General features: G+C 38.9%; 1 protein-coding gene across 1 annotated transcript in view; it reads right to left on the reverse strand.

The window, feature by feature from the left end:
• The window catches only part of iars1 (isoleucyl-tRNA synthetase 1), a 54,161-nt gene that overhangs the window by 25,661 nt on the left and 4,147 nt on the right, over window positions 1–24,353 (reverse strand). Inside the window, 14 exon segments of the mRNA NM_199896.2 lie at window positions 937–1,023; window positions 2,013–2,207; window positions 3,641–3,714; window positions 5,139–5,265; window positions 8,055–8,153; window positions 9,565–9,656; window positions 12,996–13,118; window positions 15,416–15,511; window positions 16,545–16,605; window positions 18,595–18,682; window positions 21,220–21,367; window positions 22,248–22,365; window positions 22,961–23,043; window positions 24,085–24,204. Coding sequence (NP_956190.2) covers window positions 937–1,023; window positions 2,013–2,207; window positions 3,641–3,714; window positions 5,139–5,265; window positions 8,055–8,153; window positions 9,565–9,656; window positions 12,996–13,118; window positions 15,416–15,511; window positions 16,545–16,605; window positions 18,595–18,682; window positions 21,220–21,367; window positions 22,248–22,365; window positions 22,961–23,043; window positions 24,085–24,204 — 1,511 coding nt within the window.

The raw sequence follows: 24,353 nt of genomic DNA on the forward strand, positions 1-24,353 counted from the left end.
AGTTACTCTGTTACCATCATCTGTTACTCTATCTTCAACTCTTTTACTTTGTTACCATCATTTCAGTTACTGTTAACTTCAACTCTGTTACTCTGTTATCTTCAACTTTGTTACCGTCATCACAATTACTCTATCGTCATCTCAGTTACTCTGTTACCGTCATCACAGTTACTCTATCGTCAACTCAGTTACTCTGTTACCGTCATCACAGTTACTCTATCTTCAACTCCGTTACCGTCATCACAGTTACTCTATCTTCAACTCCGTTACCTTCATCACAGTTACTCTATCTTCAACTCTGTTACCGTCATCACAGTTACTCTATCTTCAACTTTGTTACCGTCATCACAGTTGCTCTATCTTCAACTCTGTTACTGTCATCACAATTACTCTACCGTCATCTCAGTTACTCTGTTACCGTCATCACAGTTACTCTATCTTCAACTCTGTTACCGTTATCACAGTTACTCTACCATCATCTCAGTTACTCTGTTACCATCATCACAGTTACTTTATCTTCAACTTTTACTTTGTTACCATCATTTCAGTCACTCTGTTAACTTCAACTGTTACCATCATCTCAGTTACTCTATCTTCAACTCTGTTACCGTTATCTCAGTTACCGTCATCTCTGTTTTTCTGTTACCTTCATCTCAGATATCATCATCTCAGTTAACGTTATCTCTGTTATTCTGTTACCGTCATCTCAATTACTCTAAAATAACTTCAACTCTGCTGCTTTGTTAATGTCATCTTAATAACGTTATCTTCGTTACTCTGTTAACTTCAACTACTTCAACCCTGTTACTTTCCCCTTTGTTACTTTGTTACCTCAACTGTTACTCTGTTACCTCAATACTATTATGTCAACACTCACTCTGTTATTATCAACTTTTTTACCAGAAAAAAAACCTGATCATCAGCAGAACGATTTACCTGGCCAAAACCAAACCGTTGACGATCACGTTCTTGAATGGCGGTTTCCCAAACAGAGCCGTCGAGAGCACGAGTAACGTGTAGAACCTGCAGTAAAACAACACACAAAGACAAGAGTTAAGAGACAAATCTACGACCTTAAATCTATTACAAAACTGAAAACATTCGACTGTGGTGATAAATCATTTGAGAAATCAATTATGCATCAATTCTGAAATGTACACAATGCATGGCTATTCTCTCTTGAATCCATTCTGAGCTTAGTGTTTAGCAGCAGACGGCACTCTAGGCTAGTCTTTCCTGAATTTATTAATGATCATTTTAGGTTCAGGTTAAAAAGATAAATGGATAATATTTCCCACAGCTCTGCAACTAGTACTCAACTTCAGAATAAACACATTCCTTCAACAAATAAAGATTAACAACTCGCAATCATTTTCTAAAGCAATAGACTTATCATTAACTAAGCAGCTGTGTCAAGTTAGAAGCATCCCTAAATTAAACATAACTATGCATTAAAAATCCCCACACAACACTGAACAAGATTCACAACAACACAACAAGTAATCCCTATAAATAACCTTTATTATAGACCTCAAACCTGCATTATTGTTTCCAATCTGCTTGCTGATAGTGTTTCTGCATTTATTCTGTACACATGTTTAGCACATGATCTGTACGACGCTGCAACCTGATGTGGTTTATTGTCAATAAGCACAATAAATAATTTATTTAAAAGCGGAGATGTTTGCTCTATCAGAATGTGTGGGAATAATAAACGAAGTGTGTGAGGAAGATACTGCCGTCTGGAGCTGATAGTCAACAACTGTTTACAGATAAAAGCCTTATGTTTGGCAGTAAACGCATGCATTATTCAGCCGTTCATGATGACATTTATCTACAATATATATCTTATTTGCTTTCAATGTTCCAATTCAACCCTAAAGAGAATCTTTAATAGCGTTTTTAAAATCATTTTAATAAGGCTTCAACGGAAAATTAAATAAACCGGATCAAAACCGGACTCCGTTTTAATCTATTACTAATATTGTTGTTGTTGTTGTATTGTTTCTCACCATCCTCTGGTCTGGTCAATGCCCTCGGCGATGAAGTCTGCAGGGAATGCGTCCTCGAACTCGCGCCTGTTCTCAAACGGGTAGTGCACCTGAGCGTAGGGCATACTGCCGCTCTCGAACCAGCAGTCGAACACCTCCGAAACCCGCCGGAGCTGCCCTTTCCCACAGCGAGAGGGGATGGTGAGGCCATCAATGCTGCACACAAATATATATACACACACATGATCAGGCGAGGAGGGCCAGGTGTGTGTCAGAATGTTTGTTAGTGTGTTTGTTTAAGTGTGTGAGTGACTGTCTGTTTTAAAGTGTGTGTGTCTGTCTGTCTGTTTGTGTGTGTGTGTCAGTATGAGTATGAGTATGAGTATGAGTGTGTGTGAAAGTTTGTTAGTGTGTTTGTGTGTATGTGTCTGTTTGAAAGTGTGTGTGTCTGTTTGTGTATCTGTCTGTCTGTTTGAATAGTGTCTGAATGTCTGTTTGAGAGTGTGTGTCAGTATAAATCTGTGTATGAGTGTGTGTATAAGTGCGTGTGTGAGTTTTTGTGTGTGTCTGTTTGAGTGTGTCAGAATGAGTTTGTGTGTGAGTGAGTGTGAGAGTCTGTTAGTGTGTGTCAGTATGAGTGCGTGTGTGAGTGCGTGTGAGCGTCTGTATGTGTGTGTTTGAGTGTACAAGTTTGTGTGTGTGTGTGTGTGTGTGTGTGTGTGTGTGTGTGTGTGTGTGTATGAGTTTGTGTATGTGTCTGTCTGTCTGTCTGTGTGTGTACGTGAATGTATGAGTGTGTGTGCGTGTGTGTATTTGGTTGTGCATGAGTGTGTGAGTGTATTTGTCTGTGCATGAGTGTGTGTGTATTTATTTGTGCATGAGTGTGTGTATAAATGTGTGTGTGTGTGTGTGTGTGTGTGTGCACGTGTATGAGTTTGTGTATGTGTCTGTCTGTCTGTCTGTCTGTCTGAGTATGTACGTGAATGTATGAGTGTGTGTGTGTGTGTGTGTGTGTATGAGTTTGTGTATGTGTCTGTCTTGTCTGTCTGTGTGTGTGTGTACGTGAATGTATGAGTGTGTGTGTGTGTGTGTGTGTATTTGGTTGTGCATGAGTGTGTGAGTGTATTTGTCTGTGCATGAGTGTGTGTGTATTTATTTGTGCATGAGTGTGTGTATAAATGTGTGTGTGTGTGTGTGTGTGTGCGCATGTATGAGTTTGTGTATGTGTCTGTCTATCTGTCTGTCTGTCTGAGTATGTACGTGAATGTATGAGTGTGTGTGTGTGTGTATGAGTTTGTGTATGTGTCTGTCTTGTCTGTCTGTGTGTGTACGTGAATGTATGAGTGTGTGTGTGTGTGTGTGTGTGTGTATTTGGTTGTGCATGAGTGTGTGAGTGTATTTGTCTGTGCATGAGTGTGTGTGTATTTATTTGTGCATGAGTGTGTGTATAAATGTGTGTGTGTGTGTGCGTGTATGAGTTTGTGTATGTGTCTGTCTATCTGTCTGTCTGTCTGAGTATGTACGTGAATGTATGAGTGTGTGTGTGTATTTGGTTGTGCATGAGTGTGTGAGTGTATTTGTCTGTGCATGACTGTGTGTGTATTTATTTGTGCATGAGTGTGTGTATAAATGTGTGTGTGTGTGTTCACCTTTCTCGGTGGAGATCAGTGACTTTAATACCCGTCAGCTCCTCCAGCTCCGCCATGGACCCCACACACACCACCTGAACACACAAAGAACACACACTTCTGAAGACACACAACATTAACAGTCGTTTATTACTTTTATAATTACTTTTACATCCTTATTTAGGCTAATAACACCCTTATTTAAGGTGGAAGTTCATTTCGATAGACATCTGAAGCTAAAAAGACACGATACTCCTGATTTTATTAGCTGAAACATGACTGATTGAGCAAGCGACAGCATATTCTGAGAAGCTAACACTGATCGTCAGCACACCGGACGCTAGGGCTGCACAATATACGGTTTTACTGTCGATCCTCACACCTGAGCAATGCCCGAGGCTTCATTCTCCATATAAGAGGCGTCTTTAAACCGACAGCACCAAAAAAGCCTTTTATATAAAGTATTAAACACGTTTTTACCAAAATCTGCTTCAATTCCATGTCAGCATCTCCTTTAGAAATATTATTCCCAAGACATTATTTATTTTTCCCCGCTGCATATCACAAAATAAGAAAATATCGTAATGTTAGATATTCCCAATATGGTGCAGCCCTGCCGGACGCTGTCCCCATTCTCAGGTATGGTGGCCCAGATAGTGAGCAGGAGAGCATAGTGTGTGTGTGTGTGTGTGCACGCTCGGGGACGCGGCGCTCTGGGAAACACACGTTATGCTATTTTCAGGAAGCAGGTCGCTGTCCTTCTTTCCTTTCGGCAGGCAAAGACGCCAACAACCTCATTCTGACTTTACACAAGTTCAGCTTTTAAGAGACACACACTAACAAGAGCACTTAAAGACCATCAGCACAATTTAAAGGGGAGCTATTCTGCCCCTGTGTACAAGATGTAAAATAAGAGTGTGTGAAGTTTCAGCTCAAAAGAGCACACAGATAACATTTAATAGCTCTCTGAAACTGAAACTTTCAGGCTTGATCCTAACTGCTGTGTTTTGGTGACTGCCGCTTTAAATGCAAATGAGATTGTGCTCCTGTGAGGGCGGAGCTACAAATGCCCATGTGTCAGCATAGTGGCAGATTGAAACGTCGTCAATGCTGGTCAGGTGGATGTGCATGTGTGCTTCAGTGTGAGTGTGTGCTTCATGCTTCTGTCAGTCTATGTCGCTGTTCATCTAAAACTCCACATCTATAATGCTCTGAGTCTATGCTGACGTTATCTCCAGCAGCTCAAACACTCTAATGGCTGATGGACAGACGGCTGCTTCTACCTCAGGGCTGCTGGAGATGCCAATGAGGGAGAGATGGGTACTAGTGGGCGGGGCTTTCCCCCTCTGATGACACGTACAAAGGGAGAATGTCAATCAAAGTGTTTCTGCTGTTATTATTACATATTTTTCTATATGGATATTGCATATACAAGCATCTCGATAATGAGAATTTTCCGATTTATTGTGCAACCCTAGTAAAAAAGCATCGATCATTCATCCCTGGATGCTCCACTGACCTCCTCGAAGTCGTCACTGACCCACAGAGGAATAGGTGTGCCCCAGTAGCGGTTGCGGGACACCGCCCAGTCCCTGGCGTCCCTCAGCCAGTTCCCGAAACGCTTCTCCTTCACAAACTCTGGCACCCTGTGAAAACAAGACAAAGATTTATTATTTAATTACTGCACTTACGGTTTTGTTTAGTTATTTTTTTGTTTATTAACTGCCTGGAGGAGCGACACGGTGGCTCAGTGGTTAGCACTGTGGCCTCACAGCAAGAACATTGCTGGTTTGAGTCCTGGCTGCGTCAGTTGGCGTTTCTGTGTGGAGTTTGCATGTTCTCCCCGTGTTGGCGTGGGTTTCCTCCGGGTGCTCCGGTTTCTCCCACAGTCCAAACACATGCGCTATAGGGAAATTGATTAACTAAATTGGCCAAAGTGTATGAGTGTGTGTGTGTGTGTGAGTATGTGTGTGTGTGTGTGTGTGTGTGTGTGTGTGTGTGTGTGTGTGTGTGTGTGTGTGTGAATGAGTGTGTATGGGTGTTTCCTCGTTCGGGGTTAAAGCTGGAAGGGCATCCGGAGTGTAAAAAATATGCTGAAATAGTTGGTGGTTCATTGCGCTGTGGCAACCCTGATGAATAAAGGGACTAAACCGAAGGAAAATGAATGAATGAATGAATGAATGAATAATTGACTGGATTCAAAGCCTTTTCTCCTTAGTCCCTTTATTAATTAGAGGTCGCCACAGTGGAATGAACCACCAACTTATCCAGCATATCTTTTTTACGCAGCAGATGCCCTTTCCAGCAGCAACCCATGTGTTTGGACTGTGGGGGAAACTGGAGCACCCAGAGGAAACCCACGCCAACATAGGGAGAACATGCAAACTCCACACAGAAATGCCAACCCACCCAGCCGAGGCTCAAACCAGTGACCTTCTTGCTGTGAGGCGATTGTGCTACCCACTGTGCCACCATGCTGCCAAATTATTATTATAATAATTATTATTACTATTATTATTATAATTACTAATATTATTATAATTACTTATATTATTATTATTATTATTATTATTATTATTATTATTATTATTATTATTAATATTGGTATTATTATTACTATTATTATCATCATTATTATTATTATTATTATTATTATTAACAATAATAATATTGGTATTATTAGTACTTTCATAATTATTATTATTATTGTTATTTCTCTTATTTTTATTATTATTATTACTATTATTATTGTTGTTGTTATTATTATTATTATTATTTCTCTTATTAATATTATTATTATTATTATTATTATTATTATTATTTATTGTATTATTATTATTATTTCTTGTATAATTATTATTAATATTATTACTACTATTGTTATTATTATTATTAATATTATGGCTTTTTCTTGGCAAAGAAAAACTGAACTAATAACTTAAAATAACGCACCCTTGAGCGCAGGAAGGTTAACTGTGCTCGTGGGCCTCCTCCAGACACAGCAGAACATCACAGACTTCATCAATTCTCATCGGGAAGAGGCATTTCTATTTAAGCTCCATCTCGACACCCAATACATCAATTTAATGATTTCTCCCTTCTCTTATGTGCTCATCTCTGAACTAAATGTAGGATTTAAGGGCAGCGTGATGAGCTGGACATCATCTCAGCCAACGGAAGAAATGCATGAAGACTGTTAACATGCAGACGTGGTGAGATTAAAACAAGATAGGACTGATAATCGACTGAATTTAACATATAACCTGATTAAAGATAAGCAGTGAGTCATTACTGAAGACTCACACTCTGACTGGATCATTTGAATCAGTAAGTCATTAACTGGAGAATCACACTCTGACTGGATCATTTGAATCAGTGAGTCATTAACTGAAGACTCGCACTCTGACTGGATCATTTGAATCAGTGAGTCATTAACTGAAGACTCACACTCTGACTGGATCATTTGAATCAGTGAGTCATTAACTGGAGACTCGCACTCTGGCTGGATCATCTGAATCAGTGAGTCATTAACTGAAGACTCACACTCTGACTGGATCATTTGAATCAGTGAGTCATTTACTGAAGACTCACACTCTGACTGGATCATTTGAATCAGTGAGTCATTAACTGAAGACTCACACTCTGGCTGGATCATATGAATCAGTGAGTCATTTACTGAAGACTCGCACTCTGGCTGGATCATCTGAATCAGTGAGTCATTTACTGAAGACTCACACTCTGGCTGGATCATCTGAATCAGTGAGTCATTTACAGAAGACTCGCACTCTGACTGGATCATTTGAATCAGTGAGTCATTAACTGAAGACTCACACTCTGACTGGATCATTTGAATCAGTGAGTCATTTACTGAAGACTCGCACTCTGACTGGATCATTTGAATCAGTGAGTCATTAACTGAAGTCTCACACTCTGACTGGATCATCTGAATCAGTGGGTCATTAACTGAAAAATCCCATTCTGACTGGATCATTTTCATCAATGATTGGGATCAAAACAAAATCAATCGCAGGTTGCCAGATTGAGGGCAGGAGCGAATTATTTAAACAGTGTTCTTAATAAAAGCAGCTTATTTAGAACATGGTTTAAATCATTTGATTCTGCCCTCAATCTGGCAACCTGCGATTGCATTTGTTTTGATCCATAAGTGCAATACCTAGTTCAACCACTGGGTGTCAAACTTACCTACTGCACCATTAAGAACCAACACAACAGACTTTAAAACCACATCTGAGAAACGAAGACGAGCTCTTACTTTGCAGATCACCATATCACACTTCATCAAGGGTCTGAATAGCCTATTACAATGTATGACAAAAGACCAACCCAAATCTGATGACGGATTATAGAGGAGCTGTAAGCATGTGCATCTGATCAACATGCAGCACACACACACACACACACACATTCACAGTACCAGTAGCACTTGCTGTTGTTGTCCAGAAGTTTCTCCACCATGTGCTCCACCCTTATAAACCAGCTGGGCACTGCTTTGTAGATCAGCGGCGTGTCCGACCTGCAAACCAACGAGTTGTTCAATATTTAAACATCTGAAACATTAAATTACTTACGATATCATCACATGGCAGGACTAACTGTGCCAGATGACAAAATGTAAGATTGTCATGGAAACCTCTAGTATGCCGACCCCTAGTGACCATTTGAATCAGTGAGTCATTACCTGAAGATTCACATTCCGACTGGAACATTTGAATCAGTGAGTCATTAACTGAAGATTCACACTCCGACTGGATAATTAAATCAGTGAGTCATTAACTGAAGACTCACACTCCGACTGGATGATTGAATCAGTGAGTCATTAACTGAAGACTTGCACTCCGACTGGATGATTAAATCAGTGAGTCATTAACTGAAGATTCGCACCTTGACTGGATCATTTGAATCAGTGAGTCATTAACTGAAGACTCACACTCCGACAGAATGATTGAATCAGTGAGTCATTAACTGAAGACTAACACTCCGACTGGATGATTGAATCAGTGAGTCAATAACTGAAGATTCGCACCTTGACTGGATCATTTGAATCAGTTTGTGATTAACTAAAGAATCGCACTCTGAATGGATCATCTGAATCAGTGAATAATTAACTGAAGACTCACACTCTGACTGGATCATTTAAAAAAGTTTGACTCTTGGTCCAGTGTTTTCAGATTCACACAGATCCTGAAGTTCTTGATATCAGATAAAGATCATGTTTGACCTCATGTTCTCATTCTAATTCTCAGCGGATCGACTGTCAATAGCAGCGATGCATTCCCACTGACAAACATCTTCAACACCTATAATGCTCCTCTGTCTGCACTCCTGAGAGTGATTTATTGATGGCGTCAGCAAGTGTGTGTGTTTATGTGTGTGTATGTGTGTGTGTGTGTGTGTGTATTAATGAGGCACCACTGTGACCTCTGTGAACACATGAGGAGCTGAAGCAGCAGGTTCATTATGAGCACCGAATGCTAATCAAACACTGCAATATTCAGGATATGCTACTGACTAAACACTGGCCTTACAAAATAGTTGCATAAATGATGCATTATAGACTTTATTGATTTAATATTTATTAATTTAATATTATTTATATTATTATTATATTATTATTTATTTTTTATAATATTATTTTTTTATTAATATTGCAAAAGAAATGATTAAAAAATAAAATAAAATAAAATAAAAATGGAAATAAATGTATATGTGTTACTCTTAATTTTTCCTCTTTTGACAGCATTGATGCTGTAAAGAAGAACACTAGCTGTGCATACTGTCCATTCAAGATTTTAAATGTTAAAACAGGGTGTTCTGGGAAATGTTATGAGACCACGGTCACATACAATAATTCTGAACACCTCTACCAATGATTAGACACAAATGAGGTGTACAGTCATCATCAGAGGGTGCAGTACGTCTCTCACCTCCAGCAGAACGGGTAGCTGTGCTTGAAGGAGCTGGCGCTCACCAGACGTCCGTTCTCCTTCAGCCACTTGATGATGTTTTTGTCTGCATCCTGGAAAACACAGAGGACAGTAGAGCAGAATGTCAGAGAGCGTGCAGAGAATTAAAGCAGAGCTGGACTGAAGCCCTGATGCAGACACTGATGGAGGAGCTCAGACTATACTGCAGACTGAGCTGTGCGCTCTGTGTTCCTCCATGACCCCACAACACTGACTGCACATCCACTGGCTGACCTGTGCCAAACACTCTTAGAAAGGAAGAGAGAGAGGAAGGAAGGAAGGAAAGAAAGAAAGAAGAGGAAGGAAAGGAAAGGAAATGAAGGAAGGAAGGAAGGAAGGAAGGAAGAGGCAAAAAAGGAAATGAAGGAAGTAACGAAGGAGGAAAGAAAGAAGAGGAAGAGGAAGGAAAGGAATTGAAGGACGGAAAGAAGGATCAAAGGAAGGAAAGAAGAAAAAGAAAAGAGAGGAAGGAATGAAGAAAAGGTGGAAGGAAAAAATGAAGGAAGAGTGGAGAAGGAAAATGGAAGAAAGGTAGGAAGGAAGCGCCAAGGATGGAAGGAAAAAAAGGAAGGGAAAAAAGAAAGAAAGGAAAGGGAAAAATGTGAAGGAATGAGAGGAGGAAGACAGGAAGGAAGGAAGGAAGGAAGGAAGGAAGGAAGGAAGGAAGGAAGGAGGGGAGGAAAAATAAATGAAGGTTGAAAGGAAGAAAAGGAGAAGGGAAATGGAAGTAAGGAAGAAAGGAAGGAAGGACAAACAAATGAAGAAAGGTTGGAAGGAAGAAAAGGAGGAGGAAAATGGATGGAAGGAAGGAAGGAAGGAAGGAAGGAAGGAAGGAAGGAAGGAAGGAAAATGGAAGGAAGAGAGGAAGAGAGAGAGAAAGGAAATGAAAGAAGGAAGGAAAAAAGGAATGAAGGATAAAATGAAGGAAGGAATGATGGAAGGAGGGGAGGAAGGAAAAAAGGAAAAAAAGAGGAGGAAAAAGACAGAAGGAAGGAAGAAAGAAAGAAAAGGTGAAGGGAAATGGATAAAAGGTAGGAAGGAAAGGAAAAAAGGAAGACAAGGAAGAAAGGAAATGAAGAAAGAAAAGTAGGAGAAAAAAGAAAGAAGGAAGAAAATGAGAAGGGTAAAGGAAGGAAGGTGGGGAGGAAAGAAAGGAGGAAAAATGGAAGGAAGAAAGGTAAACAATAAGGAAGGAATGAGGGGAGGAAGGAAGGAAGGAAGGAAGGAAGGAAGGAAGGAAGGAAGGAAAGAAAGAGGCACTTGATGATCATGTGGGTGTTCTGAACTCATTCCAGTGTAAGATTAAGCACAGCTCCAGCAGTTTGGAGATTCTCATGAACACTGAATCCTGCTTATTGTTCTTTACTGATCAAGAGCTCAAAGCTGATCCATCTACAGCTGCAGCTTCACTAACACACACACACACACACGCAGACAGACACACACTTCCCTGCTGCTGCTTATTCTCTGCCTTCTCCTCCTTCTTTCTCTTCCTCTCTCCGCATTGCCGTCTCTCTGCAGAACTCTAATGCTAATTCTCTTTAATGGAAAGCGTCCGCTCGGTCACTCCGTTTGTCCTTGGAGCTCAATTGGCTCCTGTTTTATGCAGAATCGATTTCAGGAACCTTTTCTTAACCCGCACAACCTCATGAAGGCAGTCTGAAAACTTTACACCACTGCAGTGTTCACACACTCATTTATCATTAACACACACACACATGTTTGTTTTTGTGAAAAGTGGGGACATCACATAGGTTTCCATTCATTTTATACTGTCCAAACTGTATATTATATTGCCCTCACCCCACCCCTAAACCCAACCATCACAGGAGTCAGTGTCCAGCTTTACTCTCTGATTAAACTCATCCTGTAGGATTTATAAGCATTTAGAGAAACGAGGACGTCACCAATGTCCTCATATTTCACCTCCTGTTTGTAATACCTGTGTCATACCCATGTCATTATACAGATTTGTGTCCTGATATGTCACAAAAACACGTACACACACACACACACACACACACACACACACACACACACACACACTATACTGAGGATGTCAAGAATCTTTATTGTTAATATAAAGACATTTTGGCGAGGCAGTAGGTAGTGTTGTTGTCTCACAGCAAGAAGGTCGCTGGTTCGATCCTCGGCTCAGGTGGTGTTTCTGTGTGGAGTTTGCATGTTCTCCCAGTGTTCGCGTGGGTTTCCTCCGGGTGCTCCGGTTTCCCCCACAGTCCAAACACATGCGGTACAGGTGAATTGGGTAGGCTAAATTGTCCATAGTGTATGAGTGTGTGTGTGAATGAGTGTGTGTGGATGTTTCCCAGAGATGCGTAAAAACGTGCTGGATAAGTTGGCGGTTCATTCCGCTGTTGCAACCCGGGATTAATAAAGGGACTAAACCGACAAGAAAATGAATGAATGATTGATTAAGATATTTTTGATTGACAATTCTTGGCATGAGGCACACTGTAATAAATATGATTATGATGAAATGTGATTATTCAAAATAATGTGCATATTTTCTCTGTAAAAAAGTTAATTCTGGATTTATTAAGTGAGATAAATGAATGAATTATTGATTTAATAAAAATAATAAATGCATTTATAAATTTTTATTAATTAATAATACATTTATATCAATTAATAAATAACAAAAAAATAGAATTAACATAAAATGAACCAACAAAAGATAAAAATCATGCAAAACATTTTGAACTAAACGATAGATTTAATCGGCCTGATAGATTTGGCTGTAAATCATGTCTGAAAAAATTTATTTATATTTATCTGCTCATAAATCAGCTAAAAGTCATGCAAAAATAATTGAGAAAATGTAATGTTTATATTTGTTGGCCCATATATCAGCTATCAGCCTGAAAATCTCCAGGGAAATCGGTCTCGCTCCAAAAAATCCACATCAATGCATCCCTAGTAAACAAACTCCAGTGTCTCGGCATTAAAGACAGCGGTGAGCCGTAATGAGTGATTCTGCAAAGAGAAGTGTCAAAACACACCATGACAGAGCAGAACTATGATGAACGCTTCTCTGGCACCAGCCTGAACTGCTGACATCAGCAATCCCACAATGCCTCTGTCACCCAATCACACATCAATGTCACAGCATTGGAAATACACCATCGTCTGTGCATTCGGCTCCACAGAGAGACTTTCTTCAAAAGACAAAACAACTCACCCTCATCTTTTCTGTAGATTGATAATTGTGAGCATGCGTTAGTGCTTGGAGACACAGACAAGAAAGTCTGTATGTGTGAAAGGGGCTATTGTCATAAATCTGTCATAAACATGATTGTGAATTTTAGGTCACTGTGCCTTTATGACGTCTCAATAGTGTGCAGTGCTTCTCAGAGAAGTGAACAAGTGCGTACCTTCACATACTGTCCGGCGAAGTGTGTGACCTCCGGAGTGAATATGCCAGATGGGTCGACCGGGCAGATGGGGGCGGAGTCTCTCTGGATGATGTCATACTCCATACACACACGATAATCATCCTGCAGACACACAAGCACACACTGAAGATCAACACAGACTATCAGAACACACAATAAAGATCAACACACACGGAACGGAACAACACACACTGAAAAGATCAACACACACTGAAATTTATAAAATAAAATAAAATAAAATAAAATAATAAAAATTTATAATAATAAATAAATAAAAATAATATTAATTATTTTTATTATCATTATTATTATTATCATTATTATTATTATTATTATTATTATTATCTATGAATATAAATAAATATATATACACATGAATATGCCCCCTTATAATCTTTTTAAATAATCGTGATTACAATATTGACCATACTGCATAATCAAGCAGCCCTGAAATGACCCAGTATTGAATCCTGTCTTGTCTCTGTGTGTTTCTGTAGGACTGTGGAAATTGAGCATGCTCAGTTTGTCCTTCACTGCATTAAAACATCCAGCACAAAAAGAAGAAGAAGAGCAGAGTTTCATCAGATGCTCGGGCCTTCAGGCAAACTCCAGCTCACGTCTGATATCTGAGCTCCTGACCTGAAGCTTCTTCCTGACACTGTTTTTAATAAAGCGCTTCAGCTGGGCTTCGGGCTGTTTTTAATGACCTCCAAACTTTCTTCAGTCGCTCAAGAACGTCTTCTGCTCTTCATGTGTGCTGTTTTCTTATAAATGCAACAAAGATTTTGGTTTCACTTTGCAGTTCTGTTGAACACCAAAGAATGGGCAAAACCATCTTACGATTAACCTAGGGTAATCTAATTAAGAGTGATCTAGTAATCTAAACAAGCAATCTAGAATAATCAAATTGAGCATTCTAAAGTAATCTAACCAAGCAATCTAGAGTAATCTAATCAAGTAATCAAGAGTAAACTAGAATACTCTACAGGGATTTACTTGAGTAATCTAAAGTAATTAAAGAGTAATCTAAAGTAATCTAATCAAGTAATCGTGAGTAATCTAAAACAGCCCTTAATCTAGAGTAATCAAACAGAACAATTTAATCCAATTGGGCCATCTAGAGTCGTTTAACTGAGGAATCTACAATAATATAACAGTAATCTAGAGTAATCTGATTAGGTAATCTAGATTAATCTATAGTGATTTAATTGTGTAATCTACAGCAATCTAAGAGAGTAATATAGCGTAATCTAAATCAAAGAGTGATCTAAAGCAGTAATTAATCAAATTTAATTAGGTAATCTAGAGTGATTCATTTGAGTAATCTACAGTAATATAATAATCTAGAGTAATCTACAGAGATTTAATTGTGTAATCTAGAGTAATCCAAGAGTGTAATCTGAAATATAATATAATTACACTACAGCAATATAACAGAGTAATATCAAATATTCTAATCAAGTAATCTAAAGTGATTTAATTGAATAGTTCACAGTAATATCACTGAGTAATCTAGAGTAATCGGAGTAATCTAGAGTAATCAAACTGAGCAATTTAGAGTAATCTAATTGAGTAATCCAGAGTGATTTACTTGAATATTCCACAGTAATCCAACAGAGTAATTTAATCAAGTAATCATGTGATTTAATTGAAAAGTTTACAGTAATATCACAGAGTAATCTTACTGAGTAATCTAGAGTGATTTAATTGAGTAGTCTATAGTAATCTAATCAAGAAATCTAGTGATTTAATTGAAAGGTTTACAGTAATCTCACAGAGTAATCTTACTGAGTAATCTAGAGTGATTTAATTGAGTAATGTAAAGTAATTTAATAGAGTAATCTAATCAAGTAATCTAGAGTAATCAAACTGCAATTTAAAGTAATCTAATTGAGTAATCTAGAGTGATTTAATTGAGTAATCTACAGGAATATAACAGAGTAATCTTAAGTAATCCAATCAAGTAATCTAAAGTAATCAGACTGAGCAATTTAGAGTAATCTAATTGAGTAATTAGGAGTGATTTAATGGAGTAAACTACAGTAATCTAATAGAGTAATCTAGAGTGATTTAATTTAAAAGGTTACAGTAATCTCACGGAGTAATCTAGAGTAATCTATCTGATTAATCTAGAGTAATCAAACAGAGTATTCTAACTGAGTAATCTAAAGTGATTTAATTGAATAGCTTACAGTAATCTCACAGAGTATTCTTGAGTACCAATTAAAATAATGAACTATTAGGAGGACAAAAATAATGAGTAAATAAGTTTGTATGATTACAGTTGTATTCACACTAATGTTTAGACTATATTTTTGGATAACAGATAATTAATAACAGAATTTCAATTTCTGGATGAACAAACTCTTTAATGCATGTCAAGTGCAAAAGTGACTTACAGCTCCAAAGTACGGGGCCTGATGGACGACTCCTGTACCGTCATCATCACGAACATAATTATCCATCACTACCGAGAAGGCACCGGTCTCCTTACACTGAGAAAGACACACAAAATATCACATCAGCATCAACATCACAATGTGCGCAATAGTCACAAGTTACGGAGGAAGATGAATGTGGAGTCTGGTCACCTCAAACTATGCAATCTAGAGTAATCCAACCAAGCAATCTAGAGTAATCTACTGGAGTAATCTACAGTAATCAAACAGAGTAATATAATTTAGCCACGTAAAGTAATCAACTGGATTAATCCACAGCAATCAAACGGAGTAATCTAATTAAGCCATCTAGAGTAATCTACTAGAGTTAGAGTAATCTACTGGCATAATCTACAGTAAGATAACTGGGTGATCTAATTGAGCGGTCTAGAGTAATCTACTGAAGTAATCTAGAGTAATCTAATTGAGAAATCTAGAGTAATCTGCTAGTGTAATCTACATTAATCAAACTGAGGGATCTAACTGAGCCATCTAGAGTAATCTACTGGAGTTATCTTGAGAAATCTAACCAAGTAATCTACTGGAGTAATCTAGAGTAATCTAATTCAGCCATCTAGAGTAATCTAATGGTGTAATCTACAGTAGTCTAACTGAGTGATCTAATTGAGCCATCTAGAGTAATCTACTGGAGCAATCTTGAGAAATCAAACCAGGTAATCTAATTGAGCCATCTAGAGTAATCTACTGGCATAATCCACGGTAAATTAACTGGGTGATCTAATTGGGTGATCTAGAGTAATCTACTGGAGTAATTTGAGCGATCTAGAGTAATCAATAATGCAATCTAGAGTAATATGAGAAATCTAGTTTAATGTAATTGTGCCATCTAGAGTAATCTACTGGAGCAATCGAAAGTAATCTAAATAACCTAGGGTAATCTAACTGAGCCATCTAGAGTAATCTTGAGAAATCTAATTGAACAATCTAAAGTAATCTACTGGAGTGTTTGCCTGTAAGATTTGCGTTTGTTGTGAACCCACAGAATTACTGTTGTAATTTCATTGTAGCAGTAAGATCAGTCTGCGCTCAGGCCAGTGCATATGAATGATGAATCCGCAGGGACATTTACCTTGATGAAGTACTCGAAAAGAGGCTTGTATTTTTTGCCCTTCAGAGTCTTGCCAGGAAATCTATAAAACAAAAAACACACCTTAACAACACTGAACTACAACAACACAGCGGTCGGAGAATTACTGAAGCAAGTGAAACAGAAGAGCATCAAAACAAACTCTCCTTGACCTTTCAGAATTTAAACACATGGCAGGGTCTGCGACTGATCAATGCAGACAAAAACAGTTTAGAGTTTACTGCCATAAACGCTTCTATAGTTTTTAATGCAAAAATGTATAATATTTCCAAACACTTTATACCTAACTTTTTTAGTTCGATTGGGCATGAATGTCGAAATATGTCAAAAACACTGATAATACTTGCGAGTGATAAAAGTCTGTGTAAACAAGGCTTTACAGGTCTGGAATGAAATGAAGGCGGGCGAGCGAGCGAAGCGAACGAACGAACGAACAAACTCAATGGATTCAATGACAATGGATTAAACTAGTGAGTGCATGAGTGAGTGAGTGCAAGAGTGAGTGAATGAGTGAGAGAGTGAGTGAATAAATGAATGAAGAAATAAATAGTATGAATAAACTAATTAATAATTTAATATATTAAATGATTGAATGGATTAAATTAATATGTGAATGTCGTTAATAAATAAATGAAAAATGTGTGTGAATGAATGAATGAATGAATGAATGGTTTGAATTAATGAATAAATAGTGTGAATGATTTAATTCAATGAATGAATGAATGAATTAATTAATTAATTAATTAATTAATTAATTAATGAGTGAATGGTGTGAATGATTTATTGATTTAATGAATAAATCAAGCGATTGAATAAATGGTGTGAATTAATGAATGAATGAATGAATGAATGAATGAATGAATGAATGAACAGAGTGAGTGAATGAACGATGTAAATGAATAAATAGTGTAAATAAATGAATGAAGTAATTAATGAATAAATGACAGAACAAATTAATGGTGTGAATATGTGAATGAATGAGTGAATACATAAATTATTGATTGAATGGTGTGAGTGAATGAATAAGTGGTGTGAATGAATGAATGTTGTGAATGGCACAAATGAATAAATGGAGTGAAAGATTCAATGAATAAATTAATCAAGCGACAAGATGGTGCGAATGAATGCATGAATGAATGAATAGTTTTGATCAGTAAGTGCAGTGAAGTCATCTCTACTTCTCTTTCCAGTCACAGCGTCTCCTGCTGAAGAACATTAATCAGCAGAGCAGAGATATTAATCAATAATAGCAGTTCAGCTCTGGACTAATCCCACAATACCTCAGCTTACTGTTATCAGCACACAACACACACACACACACACACACACACACACAGCTATAAGGATACTATGTACAAACACACAACACACACACTGCTCAGAGGACACTACACACACACACACACACTTCTCAGAGGACACTACACACACACACACACACATACACACACACAAACACACACACACTTTTCAGAGGACACTACACACACACACACACACACACACACACACACAAACACAAACACAAATAACACATAGGTTAAAAGACACCACACACACAGACGAAAAAACAGAAACAAACAGCTCAGAGGACACTATACTACACACTCACTTACTCAACCATTCATACACATGCTTCAACGCACGCACAAACACACACACGCAATGCTCAGTGGACACTTCAAATACCACACTCAGTCACAAAACACTTCTGAAAGGACACACACTCAATTACACATATACACACACACACACACTTCAACGCGTGCACACACATACTGCTCAGTACACACTTCACACACCACAATCGGTCACAAAACACACACACACACACCTTAAAAGACACCACACACACTCTCACTTTAACATACACACACACACATTTACAAAAAAAGCACACACACTTTCCTGACATTTATTTTATATTGGGGAGGATTGGGATGGATGGATTGGGAAGGATTATGCAAACTTTGGGACGAACCACTCATCAAAACCCTTATTGTCCCCGCTGTACATGTGTGTGTGCACTCACCGCTCCAGAATGGTGTATTCAGAGTCAGACTTGAAGAGAGCGATGAGTCTGGCCTCCATCATGATGTAGATCTTCTGTGAGCTGTTGTCTGACAAACACACAGCAATATTTGTGTTTTGATCAAATCAATGCAGTCTTGGTGAGCAAAATAAAACATAATATGTAAACCGGCCTCAAACATTAAAGCTGTAGGTGTGAATGTAATGAGTGCAATATAATAATAAGCAAGCGTCTTTAATCATAGAGGAAGAGCTCATTTTGGAGACCGGTTTGTTTTGCTTTTTGGATTATATGACATTTAGTTGGGAGTAATTTTTTTAATATATACTTTCATCCATCCAAAAAATTCGAAACATGATTTGGATGGATGAATGGACAGATGGATGGATGGGATGGCGTGAATTAGGATAGATGGACTGGAACGTATGGGATGGGATGGATGGATTGGGAAGGATTTGATGAATGGGATGGATTGGATGGGTGGATGGATGGATGGATTGGGATGAATTAGGATGGACTGGAAAGGATTGAGAAAGATGGACTGGGATGGATGGATTGGGATGGATAGGGAGGGACTGGAATGGATTGGGATGGATGGATGGATGGATGGATTGAGAGGGACTGGGATGGATTGATGGATTGGGATGAATTGGGAAGGATTGGAATGGGTGGACTGGGATGGACTGACTGGGATGGGATGGATGGATTGGGAGGGATTGGGATGAATGAACTGGGATGAGATGGATGGATTGGGAGGGATGGACTGGGATGAGATGGATGGATTGGGAGGGATTTGGATGGATTGGGATGGACTGGGATGGACAGATGAGTTGGAATGGATGCATCGCGAAGGATAGGAATGGATGGATGGATGGAGTGGGATTGATTGAGAGGGATTGGGATGGATGGACTGGGATGGATAGATTGGGAGGGATTTGGATGGATTGGGATGGACTGGGATGGACAGATGGGTTGGAATGGATGGATCGGGAAAGATTGGGATGGATGGATGGATGGATGGATGGATGGATGGAGTGGGATTGATTGAGAGGGATTGGGATGGATGGACTGGGATGGATAGATTGGGAGGGATTTGGATGGATTGGAATGGACTGGGATGGACAGATGGATGGATTGGGAAGGATTGGAGTAGATGAACTGGGATGGATGGATAGATGGATGATTGGATTGGATTGGGATTGAGGGACGGATTGGGATGGGATGGATGAATGATTGGGATGAATTGGAATGGACAGATGGATGGATGGATTGGGATGGATTGGGATAGATTAGGATGAATTGGGATGGAATGGATGGACGGATGGAGTGGGATGGACTGGGATAGAATGAATTGTGATGGATGGATGGATTGTGGTGGATGAATTGGGATGTATGGAAAAGGCATTTGTATTAATTTAGTTTTTTAAATAACTCATTTAACACATATATGTGTCAGAATCAGAAACCAAGTTATCCTGAGCTGAATTTCATTTTGAAGTAATTACATCCAATAATTATGTGGTTCTTGATTATGTGAATGATGATGTGAATGATGATGGAAATCTAAAAATCATGTCAGCTTCAACATTTGTATGAAAGATTAAAATGCTGATTGTTAAACATTGTTAAAGATCGTTACTTATTATTCATGAGTATTGTTATTGTTTTATCCTAAAATGTTGATTGTTAAATATACTGCTAACCATTATTGATTATGGGTTTTGTTTGTTTGTAATACCATGAACCTTTTTCATTTGATCTATGTAAACATCAGAAATGCTTTGGCAATACATTGATTTAAGTTGAGCACAGATCAGCTGAGTCATAACAGACACACTCAGATGTGACGGAAAACCCCTGAACAGAGTTTTTCCCCAATAACTTATTTTTCATTTATTGTATACATTTTGCTATTATTATTATTATTATTATTATTATTATTATTATTATTATTATTATTTTATCTATTTATTTATTTATTTATTTAATAAGGGGTTAATTTTATTTTTTGTACTAATAATCGTAATTATTTACAACAATATGTGTGTGAGAGAGAGAGAGAATATATTTAATTTATAATTTATTATATTTAATATAATTTTAATGTATTAATTATATTATTTTTTATTAATAATTTTATTAATATTTTTTTTAATTATACATTTTTTGTTCATTACTTTGAAAATATTAATTTTTATTATTAAATATTGCATGCATCATGAAAAGCTCTGGCAATACTGCAACAAAACGCCATGCTAATAAAGCTGTATTTTCATTGGTATTCAGCACGAGTCTCTCCTGCAGCAGAAGCAGAGCTGAAGAACAGCTGAACACACACAGCGCCACCTGCTGGACGCTCACAACTGGGTCACACACACATATATGGTGGAAAAACAACACAATCAGCCATTTACTCACTCCACGCTGCTTTAGTGTTTGTATTTTTATTATTACTGTTATTAATTTATCATTATTTTTTGTATTTTGCATTAATGTTACTGATGAATTTGTTTTAGATATGAAGTAGAACAGTGTGGATTTGTGCTGCGTTGTTGTTGTACGCCTAGTTGATGATGGCAATAGGGGGAAAATGAATAAATGTATTTGTAAAGTAACTGTGCTGACCTTTGACCCGGACATAGATGAGCTCTGGGTTGACGCAGAGTGCCAGGTTGCTGGGGAGGGTCCAGGGTGTGGTGGTCCAGGCGATCAAGCTGACGGACGGATCCTCCAGCAACGGGAAATTGACGATCACTGACGGGTCCTGCACATCCTGCACACACACACACATACATATTAACAACATCACACATACATAGTACAACAACACACACACACACACACACACGAACATCTCTCTCTCTCACACACACCAACATCTTTCACTAACACACAGTACACACATGAACACATACATGATCTCACACACTCACACACACACACACACACACACACGAATATCTCTCTCTCTCACACACACACACACACACACACCAACATCTTTCACTAACACACAGTACACACATGAACACATACATGATCTCACTCACACACACACACACACACACACACACACACACACACACACGAACATCTCTCTCTCTCACACACACACCAACATCTTTCACTAACACACAGTACACACATGAACACATACATGATCTCACACACACACACACACACACACACACACACACACACACACACACACACACACACACACACACACACACACACACACACACACACACACACGAACATCTCTCTCTCTCACACACACACCAACATCTTTCACTAACACACAGTACACACATGAACACATACATGATCTCACACACTCACACACACACACACACACACACACACACACACACACACACACACACACACACACACACATCTCTCTCTCACACACACCAACATCTTTCACTAACACACAGTACACACATGAACACATACATGATCTCACACACACACACACACACACACACACACACACACACACACCAACATCTTTCACTAACACACAGTACACACATGAACACATACATGATCTCACACACACACACACACACACACACACACACACACACACACACACACACACACACACACACACACACACACACACACACACACACACACAGCATTACCTTGTAGTTCTGATTGGCCTCAAAGTTGGAGAGCGGAGTGTTGCAGGCGGTGGAGAACGGCATCACCTTCACCCCGCGGTACACCAGACCACTGTCATACAGCTGCTTAAACACCCACCTGAACACACACACACACACACACACATTTGTTTTTGTGAAACGTGGGTACATTTCATAGGCTTCCATTCATTTTATACCGTTATACAAACTGTATATTATCTGGCCCTCACCCCACACCTCCCCCTAACCCAACCATCACAGGAGTCAGTGTGCAGCTTTACTCTCTGATTAAACTCATCCTGTGGGATTTTTAAGCATTTGGAGAAATGAGGACGTCACCAATGTCCTCATACTTCACCTCCTGTTTGTAATACCTGTGTCATACCCATGTCATTATACAGATTTGTGTCCTGACATGTCACAAAAACATGTACACACACACAATTCTTAATTCTGATTGGCTGGAGGGTGTGCTTTATTTTCGTTGAAACGCACAGGGTAGTTACAGTCAGTTTCGAATAATGAAATGAGTTTCTCCTTAACATCAGTAGCTACAATAGCATCTCATATGCGCTGCACGGGAAACCGATGAGGACAGGAAATCCACAAAATTAGACAAATACTCACTCATTATGCCATGTAGTTAATTTAAAGTCAAATTTGTGCATCTGCGGTGTTTGTGTGTGTGTATGTGTGTTTCAAGCAGCTCTCACCACACAGTCTCCATGAACCAGGGGTAGAGGGTCTTATAGTCGTTCCTGAAGTCAATCCAGCGCCCCATCCGCCTCACCGAGTTCTGCAGTAATGATAATTAATAAATAACAATTAGTGGCTTGAGGGCGACGCGGTGGCGCAGTGGCTAGCAATTTCACCTCACAGCATGAAGGTCGCTGGTTTGAGCCTCAGTTGGGTCAGTTGGCGTTTCTTTGTGGAGTTTGCATGTTCTCCCCATGTTTGCATGTGTCTCCGGTTTCCCCCCACAATCCAAACACATGCGCTATAGGGGAATTGGGTACGCCAAAATGTCCGCTGTGTATGAGTGGGTATAAGTGTTTCCCAAGGATGGGTTGCAGCTGGAAGAGCATCTGCTGCGTAAAATATATGCTGGATAAGTTGGCGGTTCATTCCGCTGTGGCAACCCCTGATTAATACAGGAACAAAGCCGAAAGGAAAATAAATGAATGAATTAGTGGCTTGAAGAAAGGACTTCTACGTTACACTTGGAGAGGGTTAGGTACTGTTTGAAAAGAAAACCTGAGCAATTTGACAAAATCTGGCATCCTGTTATCGGTTACCCTGACAAAAACCCTATAGACTGACGCATCATGTTCATTCATTCATTTTCTTTCGGCTTAGTCCCTTATTTATCAGGGGTCGCCACAGTGGAATGAACCGCCAACTTATCTAGCATATGTTTTACACAGCGGATGCCCTTCCAGCTGCAACCCAGTACTGGGAAACACCCATACACACTCAGATTTCACACACACACACTATGGCCAATTTAGTCAATCAATTCCCCTATAGCGCATGTGTTTGTACTGTGGGGGAAACCGGAGCACCCTGAGGAAACCCACGCCAACACGTGGAGAACATGCAAACCACACAGAAACACCAACAGGGACTCGAACCAGCAACCTTCTTGCTGTGAGGTGACAGTGCTAACCACTGAGCCACCGTGCCGTCAATATCACATCATATACTCCAGAAAAACTAAATATTGCAGCCCTTAATGCTAACAGTGTTCAGAAACTACAATAACTATATTTTACTCTTAGTTTAGAGGTTAAAAACCAAACAAACACAAACACGCACACACAGACGCACACACTCATACCTCCCACTCATCAGCATATCTCATGACGATGCTCCGGCACTGTTTGTTGTACTCCTCGATGCCCATCTTCATCACATCCTCGGGTCCTTTGATGTTCAGAGATTTATCGATCTCATACTCCTGAAGAAGAACAACAACAGCCACAGACTTTACTTATTTTACCAGACGCAGTTGAACCAGTTGTAGAAGACTCAACACAATATTAAACCACTGTACACTGCAAACAAATGCTTTTCTGTCTTGTTTACAGTCCAAATATCTTAAAGTTC

The sequence above is a fragment of the Danio rerio genome, chromosome 11 (genome assembly GCF_049306965.1).
Source record: "Danio rerio strain Tuebingen ecotype United States chromosome 11, GRCz12tu, whole genome shotgun sequence".
NCBI lineage: Eukaryota > Metazoa > Chordata > Actinopteri > Cypriniformes > Danionidae > Danio > Danio rerio.